The following is a 19,048-nucleotide window of genomic DNA, read 5'->3' as shown; positions in this document are numbered from 1 at the left end:
CTATGCTTAGTTAAGAATGAAAGAATAAAAAGAATGAAAATAACTAAATTTTATCTTGAAGAAAACATATTTTATTTAGAGGAGAACAAAAGTTACTCCATTAACACTATTACAAGAAAACTTAAAGCTTTTCTAAAAATGAAACATGCATGAATGGAATGTAAATTCATAATTCCAAAATCAATACATATAAGAGCATTCTCTCATTTCCCACGTGAAATCACCTCTCACCATTTACTCACATTTATTACAATCTTATCTCCAATTCAAATCAAGTCAAAATTAGCAATATTTTAGCACCAAAAGTCTAGTCAAGGTAGTTAATAACATGCAAGGTGTCAATTTGTGCCAATAATTTGCTAATTTTGTCTTGACTTGCTATATGATTGATGACTCATCCCATCTCGTGGGCCCACAGAGTGGGTCCACGTGCTGTGTCCAGTGGCAGATCTACAAGTCAATTTCTACAAAATCTGACCTCAGATAGAGTTTGTCACACTGATCGTTCTGATGGTTCGCTTGCCGGATTTGAAGTCCAGGTTCAAAAGATATGAGCTTCAGAAGTTTAATGTTTTCTAGCACGTTGATCCTGTTCTATCTTGGAATCGTCCTGTTTGAGTTCTTGGGCTTTAGGCGGGCTTCATTGAACTTTGTATGGGCTAAATTGGAAAGCTTCACGTAGACACTATTCCGTGCTTAAATAATGGTTTTGTCCTCATTTTTACGTTGATTTCTCAAACCTGCAAAAGCATGAAAATACGATTATTTTATGATTATTAAACACATAATTAACCAAAATGTTATGTCTCTACGGGGTTTTGTATTATAGTTTTAGGTACTTATCAATACCCTTGTAAGGTATATATAGAGAATTACATAAAACTCTAATAGAAATAAAATCCAATATATCCTAAACATTCCTAGTCTAGAATATTCTAGAATATAATTTCCATGCACCACATATTCCATAATATTTGACAATATACTAATTGATATTGTCAAATCTTGTATATTCTTCATCATTCCATTGTTGACGACAATTTGATGCTCCTCATCTCATTGTATAATTCATCATTCCCATTCAAGCTCATAGTGATTGAAAATCATTGTGAGCTTGCATAATATCACAACTCCATCAACAAAACCTGCACCAAAAAAGAGACAAGAAAAAAATATTCATCACTAAACAAAAATAGGCTCAATCTAAATTCTCTCATGGGCTCAATTATTGGCCATAGCCTCATTGGGTCAGACTTGGCCTCAATGTGGCTCCATCTTAGACTTAGTAATTGGCCAAACATGGGACTGGATTTATAATCCAACAACCAAAAGTAATTTGTCTCTCTGGAATACCAATAAGGGTGAAGGAGAATGTATGTAAGAACTTAGAGATTTGAGACATTTTATGATAAGAATGTTTTTGTAGTGGTGGAAAACAAACTTATTATAAACTTTTATTATAGGTTGTTGTGGAAATATTGTCCGGCGACGGTGGAGGCACCGCTGCCAGTGAAAGATGAACTCCCTGGAAAGTGCTCCCGATAGAGCACCTACTCCAATACCATGAAAAAATTTATAATAAGATGGTTTTATTATTTCTTGATTGCGAACCATTATGCCCTTATAGGGGTATATATAGAGAATTACATAAAACTCAAATAGAAATAAAATCCAACATATCCTAAACATTCCTAGTCAAGAATATTCTATGATATAATTTCCATGCACCACATGTTTCATAATATTTGATAATATACTAATTGATATCGTCAAATTTTCTATATTCTTCGTCATTCCATTGTTGACGACGATTCGATGCTCCTCATCTCATCTCATCTCATCCTATAATTCATCAAAGAACACATTGCCCATGGGAAGAATTACCAAGTATACTTTCCATATGAACAACTGAGTGGCAGCTGGTACATAACTTGGCTCTCCATATTTGGTGGAGGACTTTTTGGTTCACAATTGAATCCTGCCCTATCCCATTGTTGTTTAGTAAGAATTTGTAGGCATGCTTCCATATTTATCCTCACACCATCTCATGATGTCTTTACGAACTCCCCAAGGGTCTCATATTTATCATCACACCATCTCATGATGTCTTTACGAACTCCCCAAGGGTCTCACTATTATATATATATTTTGTATCTCTTTCCTAATGATGGGGCGGAAGGAATTGTCCACGAGGTTGATATTCCACCAACTCCCATCCATCATGTGATGCATGCAGATCGATTCTCTAAGTCAAGGTTCTCCACATACATCAGCCAAGGGTCCTTCTCCCATTGCCATTACTCCATATATATATATACTAGCATCATGCACGTGCGTTGCACGTACGGCCACTGGAACAATTACCCAGAAATATTTCAAGCTCTGATTTGGATATATGGCATAGCCAAGCGAATACATAAACGCAACAAAAGGACCCAAATGAACCATGACATTGTCAAGTGAGGTTAAAAAACAAAAAAACACGCAAAAACAAAAAAAAACAAAACAAAACAAAAAAAATTGTAAATACACTACTACCACATACAAATGTACAATAGAGACACAGTCTCTTACATGAGCTTCTTAGATTTGAACTGAAATAGTTTACATGAACTAAAATAATAGTTTACATAAACCATACACAAACTGAAATTCGACTCCTTGCAAATTGAAATACAATTATATAGCACACTTTTGATTTTGTAGAGTGTAGGAGAACATGCATGGCATCCTTGCAGAGAACACCATCATCAGGCGTGTAAGATTAGACAGAGTAATATTATCTTCTGGCCAAGTTCTGCATCCTTAACATTAAAACCAATTGATTGCTCCTCTGTCCCCTCAGCTTCTCCGTACTTCAAAACCTTTTTCTATTAGCTCAAACCTTGTTGGATTCCATATTAGCTTCTGCAATGCCAAATTCAACTTGATTGACCATCATATTCATGAAGTAAATAAGTAAATATAGCACTAACCATGCTATATTTGATGCATAAAGTAAACTAAAAATCCTAGAAGGAATATTTTGTCATTAAGGTTTACAGTATTCTACAATTAGTAATAACCATGCATGTTGCGTAAGGTGTACGATCTGTGTAGAAATGAGTGGGAATTGATGGCTCTATACACAGGGAATCATAATAGAAATCAAGCACGTTATATGCGTGCAATTGTCATTTTAATTGTCAGCACACGATCACAATGGCCATATTCAAGCATCTCTCTCAACAGTACCAAGTAGTAAAAAAGAAATAGTAGCTTAAGATTTCACACCTAGACCATAAAAAAAACACGTATTTATTGGAACCAGATGTCATCACATTAGAATACTAAATGGACGCAACCACAGTGACGAAAACATTATTCTCAAAATCCATAAGTTGGATTAAAATCACTAATACAATATTCAATAAGTTCATTATTGTTCATTGTTCATTATTTTAAATTCTTCATTCAATATTCAAAGAAAAAATGGTCAATTTTTTTTTATCCATAAGGAACATGTAAGTGTGTCACACAAATAATTTATTACTAACAGTGTGTTAACCAACTCCCTTTTCAATAGTGATGCACACACATTTCTCATTGTTTCACAGCTAACATCAAGTTGTTGCATACACAGTGGAAGACAATTGACATTTTCCAGCTTAGAGATAGCCAAGGCAAGTGGGGACAGCCATGACGACCTTGATCAATACTCATTAACACGTGAGTTTTTTCGGTTGCTCCGCCCATGACTCTTAACACAATTCACATGATGTAAATTATAAAATGTGGACACTGTAATATTAAACTCTACTATACTCAATTCAAATCACCTTTTTTGAAAAGTTTCATCAGTAGCAAAAAATGGGTTTTGACAAATAGCAACACACACACCTTTGAAGGATCTAATCATAGGGTACACATGAACCTCCCACATCAACAATCACCACCAAATACTGGAGCGTGACATGCCTAACATACCATCAAACCCATTTATCTAAATACGATATCCTGGGAAAATTGAAATCTGAACGTCTTTTAATGACCATCCTTAGCCAAAACATCATCTAATGGTATTGTATATCTAATAGTACTCATCAAAGCATGTAAAATAAATAAATAAAGAGTCTGGGAGAATGTGATGCATACAGAGAAAAGAGTTGAGGAAGTAAACATATACATATAATATAAGTAATTGAGAAAAGAATTTTGAGCAACAAAGATCGGGGGTGGGGGATTAAGTTTTACAATAATAGCTCTGTTTAAATGTTAACAACTAGAAAACTCACCAAAATTCAGAGAGTGGATGTACTCCACAAAATTGAAATTGGGTAATGATTATTCTCCAATTTTATGCAAACAATAATGATAAGAGATTAAGAGCCACGGCATTAAGATTAGAATAATCTATAAATGGACAACAACCAAAATACCTGTTCAGTTATTTTGTGATTGAGAATCTTCTCTTTGTCAAGTATGTATAGGGCCAATGGTCCCCTGTCTCAGAATTCCTAGCGAACCTCACATTGGCAAATGTTCCCTCACCTATTATTCTCCCCACCTCATACGTACTATACCCACCTGGAGCTCAACTTTAGCTGTGCTCATTTTGTATCAAAGGAACTGTAGGAAACTTCTTAGGTTCAGATACCAAACCGTTCTATAGTTTTTCACCTAGAATCAAAACAAATCTCATAAACCTAAACCAAGACTCAAATAAAGCATGGTAGTACCACATTTTGAACGTTTATCAATTCAATCTCATATTTTATAGATGAATGACAAATGGAAACAACATAAAATAGCTTACAATGGTTGGAACACAAATATCCATCATCAATATAGACATTTATAGGGGGGGGGGGGTTGGGGGACTGAAATGTGATCAAATACAACTCAACAACTCAAACTCGACAAATTGTTTTAGCTCTAGAGATATGAACTTTGAATGCTAAGCTCAGAAATTCGCCAACAGTATGATGATCTACTAAAACAAAATTAAGTAAATCTATTAATGTTTGCTTAAATTATCACATATATCAAAGATTTTAACAATTGTTGCACATCAAGAGAAACTTTCAACCATAAGGGTGAATAGTACATAAAGATTAAGAATTAGATCTTTTAGATACAGAAGATTCCCCTTTTTTTTAGTATGTATGCCAATGAAAAAGAGAGAGGAATCATACAGCCTCCAAAACCACTATGTTGAAATCAGAACAAAGTGGCCGAATATATCAAATCTTTTGCACACAAAACAACCCAAACCTAAAAAAAACTAAACGAACCACACACAGTTTTACCAAAGCCCACTAACATGAATAATGAGGCTAACATATAGGCACTTCGGGGGCTAAAGGCAAGTTCACTACATTTGACATTCAAAGCTGAAAATCTCATTAAGGATATAGATTAAAAAATAAATACAACATTGTCCCATATGCTTAAACCTAAACTTCCAGTTCACATACAACTAAGATGAGCTAAATATGTAGCAAACTTTACAATCAGAAGCTTAAAATACATCATCCAAGAAATATAATTGAAGCACATACTCATAATAAGCAATTATATTGAAAAGCAACTAATACCAATAACCTTCAAAATGAATCTCTACAGCAAAATCCCACTTTAAAAGATTTCCTGTCTCAATAGAAAAGTGACAACTAACAAACCAAACCTCAAATTTCAAAACCCACCTCTAAAACCACTCTTAATAAAAATTTGAAGTACACAGGATCATGTATAGTCAAAGACTTGGAAGGTATGAATCTTAAAAGAGATTACATAAATAAAGAAAATTACCTTGTAGGCCATAATGTCAGAATGTATGGCTAAGCATAAAAATGACTGCCATTACAACAACCACAATAGAGATCATATGAAATTAAAACCATGTCTTTCAGTATTCATATTTTTCCTATAGAATGGTCAAAGGAAATAAGAACTAATATGCAATGTGTTGTTATCTGCTAATGCTATCACAGGCATCCAAAACACATATGGTCTGCTTCTAAAGCTCGTGTCATGAAACTTTTATGAAAGGGAATGTTGGGCAAAAATAAGCATTGTTAAAGTTCATGCACCCCCTTAAGCGATTGCTAAATGGAAGTTTCCAATGCACGTCTAGCTATGAATGAAGGATTAAGATAGTAATTCCAAAAAACTTTGTGCTACCATATAATTAGGCATCGCAATCAAAGCCAAAACAAAACACGAAGAACTTGAGTGGACTATTGGAAGAAAATCTAACTGAGCTATAGGGCAAGCAATAGAAAAAATTATCCAGTTAACAAAGAAATGAAATATCTGAGTACTGAAGAGGTATGCCTCACATAAGATGCCTCTTATTGGAACTACATTAATGTATAGCTTATTATGATGAAACACAAGTAAGCTATGATGGTGGTAAGAAATATTCACTCCCAACGAAATAGTTGTTGTAATAGTTACAACAGCTGAATTAAGAAAGCACTTGTTGAAATTCAAGAAGTGCGCCTATAGTATTGAGAGATCTGGTTGTTGTTATCACGGTTAAAAATACAGCAAATGCCCGGTAAAAAAATACCTCAATAGCATCGAGAATGATGGTGGCATGTCATATGTAATTTCTTCAAAAGTCTCATCCAAGAAAAACACTATTGTTGTAAACTAAAAGCCTAAAACAAACTGAAATAAAGTGAGAAAAAAATATATCAAAACCTCTCCAAACACAAAACCCGACAATATAAAAAGAAGAAAATAATATAACTTGAATGAAACCTGTAAGAAACCGAGTAGAGATAGAGAGAGAGAGAGAAAAAAAACAATTTTGTAGAGAGAGAGAGAGATAGGGCGGAGAGAAAAGCCGGCGAGCTTGAGAAGAGAGAGAATGAGGGAGACGAAGTGAGAGAGAGAGAAAGGAAAAATCGTGAAATGTGCAGAAATTTTGTTAAGCGCCTCAATTTACAATTTTGCCTCTGTGACAAACATAAACGTGACACAAAATCACTATTCCTCAACCACCACATTTTTCTATAAAGTAAATATATATATATAAGACCTTCACTAATGAGGACAAAAGTGAAGACAACAATCTCTCCAACCCAAAGTTGATTATATAATGGGTCTGTATTGGGCACTCATCAAATTGGATTGGGCAACCCCCCAAAAAAAAATTACAAGTTTGTCATCGAAGTCTAGGCCCAACAACAAATCCAACCGGTCTCGCCATAACAAACCCCTCACCATGTAGTTTGAGCATACACTCAAACAACCTCACCATGTAGTTTGAGTGTACACTCAAGTAGTCTGCGCGTGTCGTTTAAAACAAAATTCTTGGTTTTTTACTAGACGATATGGTGGGTGATAAGTGCCTAAAATTGTATATTTTATATATAGTTTTATAGGCACTTTATAATATCATTTATGCTTAATGAAGTATTTTTAACATAAAACCATACATTTGCTTTATTACATGGCATTATGCACATTTTTTGGTCATAAAGGTTTATTTGCATATATGTGCATATCTTTGGAAAAGTCCCATGAAAAATATGTTTTATTAACTTGGTTTAATTTTTTTTAGAAAATAAAGATATTGGTCAAAGCTCAATCAAAGCCCGAGCCCATGAGCCAAAAAAGATCATTTAAAGAATCAATAAGTGAGAGCTCATGGAATAAATTCTTCTATCAAGAATGGAAGGAAATGTTAGAGAATTGATAATTATAGAAGGAAATCAAGAAAGGATAATCACAACTACCACTATATATCTTTACCATTTTCACCCCATTAAATATCCTCATTTCTATTAATCATTTATTCCCTTGATTTTATCATATCAAATCATTTCTTAATACCTTATATTTTTTCCACCATATATATTCCCCTATATCCTCCATATTCTTGCTAATCACTCCATTCATAATTCAAAACCATATCATTCCATTTTATCCTTTATTTGATTGCCAATTTATATTTCCTTCCCTCATCATGCCTTGAGAATATCTCTTATATATTCTATTTCCAAAATTTCTTTATCTTATATTCTCTTCCCATATCACAAAGATTGTTTCCATTTCATGTGAAGATATTATGCACCAAGATATTCTTTGTAGAAGCTATAAATAGATAAGAGAATTGGCATTGAAGACATCCAGACTTGAGAGAAAAATATAGCAAGCTAGTTCTTTAGTTAGTTCATTTTTGTTTTAAGGGAGAGAGTTTTGAGAGTGTATTAGTTTCTCTTGTTCTCGATCAACAATCAATACAATAATTCAAGTTTCAAGTGAAAGTGTGGCATCTACTTCTTATCTATTTATGTGTTCTAAACTCATGATGGGGTAAAATCTCTACCCTAATGGTGGAAGATGAATCCCCTATCATGAAGATGTAGGCTTATTTTCTTGTATTTCCAATTTTTATTCTCCAGTATAATCTTTAACGTTTCCAATGATTTTCTTCATATGATTTAATAATATTGAAACGAAATGTGCACGAGTTCTATCACCATAATAATTGGGGTATTTCTCATTGTTAGTTTCTTTCACCATTATTATTTTTATTAAAGTTTATTCAATAATGTTTTAGTTGCCTATCCTTGATGACTTATACTACTTTAATTTGTTTAAGTTGATTTGTCATGCTTAGATAGCTTCTTATAATGCTTGAAGAATTTGAGAATTTATTCTTTTAAAAAAATGTTACTAGCGTCCATAAAATGCATTTATTGAAAATCATCCATTAAACTTGCAATTAGCGTTGGAGTTTATTTGATAAAATTTATAAAATAGAAAGGATAATAAATGTTTGAAAATATATTAAATAATCTATTTTTTAAAAATAGGGGTGAAGTCATTCACCATTAGGATTTCTCATTAATTGAATTCTTGAAAACCAAAAAAATTTAGTTTAATTAGTTGATAAAATATAAGCAAATTTTCATTCTTAGATTAAATTAGGTTGATAAAATCAAAATCCAAAAATTATTTTAAATCTCACATACCTAGTTAGTTACTGGTTTATTAATTCTCTTCGCTCTAATTTCTCCATTTCAAGGTGTGGTTCGACTCTAACTTGCCACTATTCTTTTTAATTGTTGCAAGTTTGAAAATTATATTTATTGATTTGCAGGTTCTAAACGACAAGAATTTGTGCAATTCGAGCAGGGTCATTTGGGCAGTCTCTAGGACAACATGATGGGGTCGTTTGGGGACTCTCTTGGGTGACATGGCTGGGTCATTTGGACTTAAAAATTTTGGTTTGTTTGTCACGATGTTCATTTTAAAAATCAACTTCCACTTAATCAACCCAAACTTAAACTCAAACTCGAAAATGACTTCATCAAGCTTGGGCAAACTCGAACTCAAGTTTAATCAACCCAATCTTCCACCCAAACTCCAAAAAAGCATCAAGTTTGAAATCATCAAGTTTAATCAACCCAATCTTCCACCCCAATCAAGTTTAATCAACCCAATCAAATTTAATCAACCTAATCAAGTTTAATCAACCCAACCAAGTTTGAGTATATACTCAAACGGGACACGACTCAAATTGGGTGAAATAGCCAACTTCAATTCCCATTGTTAATTCACAACTCAACACTCGAAGTATAAACACGATAGAAAACTCGATTTTTTTTTATTTTATTTTTTTTTGGTTCAGTCTCGCAAGAGAGATGATACCGGCTACAAAAAGTTTGAAAAAAATGATAGCCGATATGCGTTGAGGTGAGGGGAGTATTATTGTTGGACTTAGTTGTCGAATCAGGCTTGGACCGGAGGCTGCCCAATACAATTTGATGAGTGCCTGATTAAATCAGCTTATATAATTTGTAGTGGCTAGCTTCTTTTCAACCCCACTAATCACGTATGCGTGACATCTTTCTTATTAGGGTAAATTAGCGATTGCCCCCAGTTTTGAAGATTGGTTTTGCGATACCCCCACATAATAATTTAATTCGGATTACCCCCCATATTCTAACTTTTTCCGTCGGTAGTTTAGTTGACTTCGTTGACCGTGGTCAAGATTTTTGTTCAAACTACATGACGAAAATGCCCTTGATTAAATGTGGGGTAATTAAATATTATTAATTTCTTCAAATCGGGGCACCGCTAATTTACCCATGATAAAAGTATAAAAGTAGGGTAAATTAACTAAGTTTTTGAAGATTGGTTTTGCGATACCCCCACATAATAATTTATTGGATTACCCCCACATTCTAACTTCCCCGTCGGTCAAGCAGGTTAGTTGACTTAACCTGACCGTGGTCAAGATTTTGTTCAAAGTACATGACGAAAATGCCCTTTATTAAATGTGACCAAGAAAGAAAAACCACGGAGACCTCACGCGTTTAACCACGTGACACGGGTTTCTCTGATTAGCGCCTAAACAACCCAATTACTTACGAACAGACCAAAAAAAAAAAAATTACCCAAAAAAATCGAAAAAAATAGAGAGTAAAAAGAGTAAAAGATCCATTGCAAAACAAGAAAAGATGAAGCTAATCAAGAGTTGTTTTTACCAAAAATGAAGGTAATTTAGATAAAGTTTGTCACTTTGATTAAATTTATCACTTTTGTTGAATATAGGGTTTGAATATATGAAGGTAATTGTTGGGGCGTCCACTAAATCATTCACGATTTTATGTTTAGGGGCGCCCCCTTCCACAAAGACACGGCCCCTTTTCTCTTTGTTTTTCTTCTTTCCTCATTTCTGAGAGCATCTTCTTATAAATTCACTGCAAAAACAAACAGTAATGTCATTCTTAAGGTTGTAGATGTCTAGTTTTATGTAGAGGCTTTTGAGAAATAACTAGAGACAAAATATGCAAAGAGTGATGGACACAAGAGTTAAGTTGAAGATACTCTAATGCGAGATTCTATTGTTGAGTATGGTTGTTTGTACATGCTTCTTGAATTTTTATCCATTTTATGTGTTAATTCTTTAGAACAAGGGTGAGAATGTGGGTAAATTAGTGCTCCATTAACTTACTTTTATTAAACTATATATATCATGGGTAAATTAGCTGATGCAATCTTATTGAAGGTATCTAGTGCTCCATTAACTTACTTTTATGGGTAAATTAGCGATTGCCCCTAGTTTTGAAGATTGGTTTTGCAACGAGTTTTGCAATACCCCCGACATAATAATTTAATTCAGATTACCCCCCACATTTAATCAAGGGTATTTTCGTCATGTAGTTTGAATAGAAATCTTGACCACAGTCAACGAAGTCAACTAACTGTTTGACTGACAGAAAGTTAGAATGTGGGGGGTAATCTAAATTAAATTATTATGTGGGGGGTGTCACAAAACCAATCTTCAAAACTGGGGGCAATCGCTAATTTACCCTTCTTATTACTAAGTGACTGCAAATTCATCATTTATCACTCATCACTCATCACGTATGCGTGACATCTTTCTTATTTTTTTTTTTTTTTTTTTGTCCCCTTCTTCATTTTAGTATTTTTGACTGCAGTCTAAGTTCGACACATATTGTGATTGCATGAACGAGTGACTATTTTGCGCCTCTGAGGCCATGCCAAAGTTGTACTTGAAGTGAGATAGGCTGTTGCCCTCTTCCCAGTTACGACAAACATTGTGAGTCAGTTCAGCAGACTGTAATCTAGATCACTTAGTTCGTGTCTAGTTATTTTCAAGAACCGAACCTATATTGGAAGGATACGTATTATTTTTATATCTAGAAACGAACCTAAAATATCTAGAATCGTAAAACGTATTATTTTTATCGCTTTAGCCTGTAGTACAATAATAATAGAGTAATAACAGGCCCTTGGAAGAATGTTCAACATGTACTAAAACTTAGAATAGAGTAAAGAATCATATTTTATTGTTGTAATATGTGAACGAAACATGGAAGCATGCAACTATGCAAGTGTTTTGTCCTAAACATACTCACAAACCAACATTGCTCAAAAAAAAAAAAAAACCAAACAAACCAACATTGAATGTCATTATTGACCTTGTCAACATTCAGAGATCGTATAAAAACTTCTCAAATAGTTTCATATGGTCAGGCTGCAAAGAAATAGCCAATGACAAGCTTCCATCATTTGTTGGGCTCGGAAGCATAAAGGCCAACCCTTCATAAGCGATCCCACCAGGCCCCATAAATATGGGTCTGCCCCATCCAAAATCTGCATCGTGAATGGGAAGGCGAGACCAACTAGTGATCCCAATATTTGGGCACCGAAATGAATGTGCTCCGCGAACAAGGGCTGATAAATCTGACTGCATTTCCAAATAATCAAGAGCCGATCGGAGATACTTGTCATCCATACGTGCCAATGCGTCGTGAATTTTACCCGCAGCGTAAAATAATGGATTTGAGTTGAGTTGACCGGATACAGCTATAGGAGTAGTTGTGAATATGACATTGCCGAAGTAACCAGGAGGAAGTGCAGGACGCAATCTAGACCGTCCATCGGTAGCAATGTACAATTTAGTTTCTTGATCATCAGGTAAGCCACGGGCCTTGCAAGCGGACCGCCAAACGTGTCCCGAAAGCATTTCATAGGAGCTATAGTTAGTAGTGTTGCCACCTTCTTTGGACTTGGCTTTGAGAATGTTAAGATGCTCCCGTGTGATTTTAAAGATGGCTACAGCGGTGCAGTTGGAATCTGATGGGGTTTTCATGTAAGGAGGTGGTTGGTATTCAATGTGTTCGAAGGAGGGGGTTGGAGGATCCCTAGCTTTCAAGAACGTACGATCAATGAATGGTGGGATAGTGAGGTCAAGACCGCGTGCCATATCGGACCATGTGTTAATGAAATGAAGACCAGATGCTCCGTCTGCAATGTGGTGTTGCATTCCCACTCCGAGTGAAACTCCACCGCACTTGAAATGAGTCACCTGAATTTTCATGTATCCAACTCAATATCCTCTTTTACTGGCAGAAGATATGCCCACTATTAAGCAATGGCAGTTCTTCCAATAGTATAACATAACAACTTAACACTTACGGGTTGTTTGTTCAGAGCCTCTTAAACTTAAGTTTTAAGCATTCAGAGCCTCAAAACTTGTTTATTTTTTTAAAGTAGTTTAAGCATTCAGTAGTACTTTCAGCATTCAGCACCAAAATTTCTCCTGAATGCTGAATTCTAATATTTGAAACGAGAAGTCCCTTCTTGCCCTTTCTTAATAACTCATTTACTTTTTTATCTTGACTTTTATGGCTTCAAAATAGGTTCTTCAAAATTTGATGTTGGCGTAGAGTTTTTTCATTTTTTTGGGTGAATGATATCCACTTTGTTAAAAAATAGAATTACATATATATTTTCTGAAAATAAACAAAATATGAAAATAAATCGTTAAAATATATTTGTGAAAGCATATTTTAAATAAATTTATTTATCATTTCTTTTCTTCGATAATCCATCTCCCCTCCTCAAATATAATATATATTTTGTTTTACAAGAAATCAGGTTAGTGTTTAAAATAGATAGCATTAGTAAAATTGTCCGAATGATTTATATTCAGCCTTATAGCCAGGTTATGCTAACAGAAAACAAACATGTTTTTCAAAATTCAGCATTCAGAGGATGGCCCATTTAACATCCAACATTTAGCATTCAGAGGTTGAGCCATTTAACATTCAGCATTCAGACGTTCAGAAAAACAAATGACCCCTCAGAATATATGAAAATTTGATACTTAACTAATTTATAATCGTTGGAAAACAACATAATTTCAGATTTTATTTATATTATTAAGGGTTTTATAGATCTATACCCCTATTTGAAAACAAAATTAGACTTGTCTCCCTAAATTCAGAGAAATTAGACTTGTCTCTCCAAACTCACACACCGTCTCAGTCAACGCATTTTGATCGTTATCTCATGGTGAAATGCCCCACCTACCTTTTAAATATTTTTAGGTATTTTAGGTATTTGGATTTTATAGATCTGCACCCCTATTTGAAAAAAAAAAAAAAAATTAGACTTCCCCAAAACTTACACACCGTCTCAGTCAACACATTTTGATCGTTATCTCGTGGTGAAATGTCACAAATGGTTTTAATCTCATTATAAAGCCATGAGATTAAAAAGGGTAGTTGGGACATGTGTAATGATTTTTCCAAATCTAGAAACACAAATATTTTGTTGATGATCAAAGAATAATGAAAAATATCCTACGTATCCTGGCTGTGAGTATCCTACACTTGAAGCTTAACGCTCGGGTATTTTGTCACTTGAGTTTCTTCACAATAAGAGTATCCTTATATAAATATCATGGCTGTAAGTATCCTACAATGTAAGATAGTGTAGGATACTTAAAGTGTGTTCTGATACTTCCTACCCACACTAAGTCCATACCTGAGCATTAAGAAGATATTGTCACGTGTCACATATTCATTTGCTAAAATATGTACACACAGGATATTTTACCACGAGATAACGGTCAAAATGCATTGATTAAGACGGTGTGTGAGTTTGGGGGGAGGGGGAGGGACAAGTCTAATTTTCCTAAATTTGGGGGGGCAAATCTAATTTTGTTTTCAAATAGGGATGCAGATCTATAAAACCTTTTACACATAAAAAGGTAGTTGGGACATTTTACTAGGAGATAACGGTCAAAATGTGTTGACTGAAACAGTGTGTGTGTGTGGGGTGGCAAGTCTAATTTTCCTGAATTTGGGAAGCAAGTCTAATTTGTTTTCAAATAGGGGTGCAGATCTATAAAACCATTTTATTAAAAATTTAAAACTTGTTAACAAAGTGAAGAAATGTTCATACTTCATTTCACATTTAGGAGAATACATTTGGTAGTGTAACTTGAATCGTGGTAGAGTAACTTGAAATTGTAATGAGACGATATCGACCAAAACTTTGAAACAAAATATAATTGCACCCCTGTTTGTGTCAATTAATTTTAAAAGATAGTTTGGCCATCATAGTGGATTGGAGTTGAACTATTTTTTACTTCTCATTAACACCGTCTTAGAGCATCTCTAGGTGGTTGTAGTATTTCTTTTAAATTTGAAGACAAAATTTGGAGAAATTGGACTAAAATTTTGACCAACTCTAAGTGGTCGCAAATATCATTCACAAATTTAGAATAGGCCTACCTTGCGCGACATTGATACTGTCGCCCCCAAGTTGAAAAAAAAAACTCACGCAACATTCCCACTATCGCACCAAATTGAAAAAGTTAAAAAAAATAACTCGCGCGACATTAGCAATGGCGTGCGACAGTACCACTGGCACGGTGTGCTGGTCAAAGTCAAAAAAAAAAAACAAATTGGGATGATATTTGCAATGGCGTGCAACATTACCGCTATCGCTCTGCATCCGCATCCGAAATCCCAAATTTGCGAACAAAAATGCGGCTAGACAGGTGATGCGACCGAATTTGCTTTCATATAGAGTTGGATATCTACGAAATTCCGAGTTTTGAAAACAAATTTGAAAAATTTGGAAGGTGATACTACCACCTAGAGATGCTCTTAGATCTTTTGAATTGTAAAATGGGGCATGAAAACAATTTTCTATATCCACAAAAATCATGTATATATACATCTTATTATATTAGAAAAATATGGGGTAGGAAGAATAGTGTTTTGGTGTCACATTTGTCTTCGTCACAGGAGCAAAATGGTAATTATTTGATTTTCAAAGACTTAAAAAAACCAAAACTGATGGTATAATGGTAAATATTTGAATGTTTAAGTCTTAAAGATAAAAACGGTGGGCCAAGCATAATAGTGTCCACACATTATTTTTTATTTTATTTTTATTTTTGGTTTTTTTTTATCTTTTCTGTAGATCCCACTAGAATAAAATAATTAAAAAAAAAAAAAAAAAAAAAAAAAAGAGAAATTATATTTTTTTCTCTCTCTAACTATGAGCTCCACGTATTCTAAATATTTCTTGCTCACGTGAGCACGTACTGTTTGCTAGTATTTGTATATATTTTTTGAGAAGTCAAAAATCATGTATATTAGGACAGCTGTTGTTCACTTGTTTCCACGTCTTCACTATGGACTAAGGGTAACTCCTCGTAGGTATGGTTAGATTTTGCTTTGGTATGCAGGACTCCAGGAGTTTAGGTTGTGATGTTGTATACTTGTAGGACCAAGCAACGTAAGAGACTAAGAGACATACCAAATGTCCCCATCTGTTGCAGAGAATGAGAGCGGGTTCACAGCAGAACCCTGTTAATTACCCATTGGCCCTAACTTACCCTAGCATTAGCTAATTTGATAAAAGTAGAATCATAGGAAATTAATTGTAGGATTAAATGGAGCGACCAAGCAAAATGGAGCGACCAAGCAAAACATGAGCTGAGTTAGACAATATTTAACCAAGTAATGAACTCTTAATTTATAAGTATTTCTACACAATGTCAATGTTGGTTTCCCCTTAATACCAGTAGTAGGGCAGGGAATTGGGTCGGGATTGACCCCAATCCGACCCAATCTGAATCCGAATAGTTTGAATTTGGGTCGATTTTCATATCCGTTTATTTATTTAGATTCGGATTCGGATATATTTTTTGGATTTTTTTTTGTATTTTTAGTGTTATCTGATCGGATTTGGGTTGGATTCAAATATAAAATTTCGGTTTTATTCGGATTCGGGTTTGGATTCAGATATAGCCATATCCGACCCGAACCCGCCCCATTCCCTGCACTAACCAGTAGCATATGTCACAAAACATTAATTTCAGGATCAAGAAAAAATGCTTGTTTACTGACCATCAGAGCGTTTATTTTTTGGTCTCCAAGGTGTTAACTACTATGTGATTTCAATTCTAAAAAGTCAGAACAACAGCCAGAATACTAAATGAGAAGCATTAACCCTGACTTACACAATATTTTTTTTTGGTGGGACTTACACAATATAAGTAATACAACACTGATTAAACTAAAGAATATGGTATTGGCTATTTGGTTATGTCCAACTTTCATATCCACCAACTACCCTGTTATCAGCATCTCTAAAGAAGCTTTATACTAGATATAAAAACAAAAAACCAAGAAAAATGTCAATATAGGCTGCAAAGCAATCATTATGTATATTATCTTTCTTAATGAAATATTCATATTCAAATTTGGCACTGAACACCTGATTGCTTTCATTATATTCAGTATACTTTAATTAAAATAAAGTTCATAAAGACATACCTGTAACACGAGGAGAGGATATGAAGATATGTCGCCAGAGTAATCAACAGCAGGAATAAGTTGCCGGAGTTCCAAAGTAGGCGCAAAATCACCAAAATCATCGATAACTGACCCTGTTACAGCCTCGACAAACAAGATACCCTCTCCGTTGCAATCAATCTCAATTCGACCATCTTCATCCCTCTTCAACCTTCCACCCATTGGATAGAATGGTACTTGAGCCTTGCTTAATGCCTCCTTAAGAACAGCAGCATCAAAAAAATTTGGTGAACCATTTGGCCCATAGAAATACACACTTGGTGTGTGCATTCTAGGCACCACCAAGTCGACGTTGGAGTTCCAAAGGTTCCGTTTCGGCGTTTCCTCCGCTGGACGCACCATGGTGGATTCCTTCACGTCAATAATCATCTTTGGTGTTCTTTAATTCTTTCAACACCCACTTTACTTCACAGCACTAAAACAGAACAACAACAAACATACTCGTATTAATAATTTAATATTAGAAGAAGAGAAACATGCTGACATGGTACCAATGATAATGACTGCAACTATTTCAAGAAATAAAGTTTGTACTGGAATCTACAGTTTTTGTTTACCATATTGATCAAAATTTCCTTCATTAAGAATTGCCATATTTAATAACAAAGAGGGACATTGGAGAAATCGCCAGAATCTTGCTTTTGCTTATTTTGATTCAACATTAAGAGGTACATTAATGTGTGCTAGAAAATTTTTGATCCCCACCATTAGCTTACAAATGTTATATATGTTACTTTTTTTTTTGATATCTTAAACATGCCAATTCTTCATAGCTTAGTTGGTGCGTCATGTCATGTGTGTGATACCAAAAAATGGAACCATTCATTCAGATTAAACCATACGAAAACAGCAAAAAATTGAAAAATATTTGAATTTAAAGTACCTGGCCTAGTAAGAGATGTTGGTATGGATCAAAATATCGCGTAGAATATTAAGAACATGAAGAGATGAACATGCAACGGAGACTAAAGAGGAAGAAGAAAAAAACTGCTCAAGGATGTAGGTGAGAATGAGAGTGCAGGTGGCCAGGTGGGGAGGTAATGGCTTTGGATCCTCACCAACTACGTTTAAAAATCTGTATTTAAACACGACGAGTAAGAGGGAGAAAGAAAAGCAGTAATGGGTGGGCTACTTACCTACCGCGCCCACTGACGTGGACGGGTGACCCAACGACTTCCACCACGAATTCGGTCACAAAAAATAGAAAATCTAAGTACCGTCTAGACTCTAGACCTCCTTTGTTGTTGGAATGTAGCCATTGCTACCATTCTCTCAAAAGCGGAGGGAGTGACGGTGGTTTTTTTTCCCTATCTCTATATAACTCCTCGTATATAGAGAGTATTATTGAAGAATAGAGAGTGCATTCCACACTAGTTGAAATGGCGTGGTTTGTAAAAACCCAAATAGCTTGGAATACAAAATACAATTTCATACCGCGCCATTTGAAATGGCGTAGGATTGTTTATTTTATTTTATTTTTGGTTTTCATTCTGTGCTGGTCGAAGTGGCGTGAAAAAAATTGGGTTTCAAACCGCGCCAGTTCAAGTGGTGTAGGATTGTTCAACCCATTGCTCACCCAAACCTACTCTCAATCCGTATAACACTGTTATTTTGAGGGATAGAGATAGAGAGTGACAAACCATTGGACTCAGCCTAATAGCATCTCTAGGTGGTGGTAGTATTTTCTTCAAATTTGAAGGTGAAATTTGGAGAAATTGGACGTAAATTTTGACCAACTCTAAGTAGTCACAAATATCATTCGCAAATTTGGAATAGGGGTAACTTGCACGACATTGATACTGTCGCCCCCAAGTTGAAAAAAAAAACTCACGCAACATTACCACTGTCGCACCAAATTGAAAAAGTAAAAAAAAAACTTGCACGACATTATTAGCAAT

At 34.7% G+C, this 19,048-nt stretch overlaps 1 protein-coding gene across 1 annotated transcript; it reads right to left on the bottom strand.

The window, feature by feature from the left end:
* Positions 1–11,794: 11,794 nt before the first annotated feature.
* Positions 11,795–18,435, bottom strand: HCT (hydroxycinnamoyl-CoA shikimate/quinate hydroxycinnamoyl transferase). The gene is made up of 3 exons (XM_086602107.1): positions 18,034–18,435; positions 17,112–17,565; positions 11,795–12,838 (listed from the first exon to the last, which is right to left on the bottom strand). Exons 2-3 carry the CDS (start codon positions 17,517–17,519, stop codon positions 11,960–11,962), a joined length of 1,287 nt encoding a protein of 428 aa, XP_086458233.1. The 5' UTR covers positions 17,520–17,565; positions 18,034–18,435; the 3' UTR covers positions 11,795–11,959.
* Positions 18,436–19,048: the final 613 nt, after the last annotated feature.

This window comes from Coptis chinensis, chromosome 3 (genome assembly GCF_015680905.1).
Source record: "Coptis chinensis isolate HL-2020 chromosome 3, ASM1568090v1, whole genome shotgun sequence".
NCBI lineage: Eukaryota > Viridiplantae > Streptophyta > Magnoliopsida > Ranunculales > Ranunculaceae > Coptis > Coptis chinensis.
This window is presented reverse-complemented; position numbering and strand designations above follow the sequence as displayed.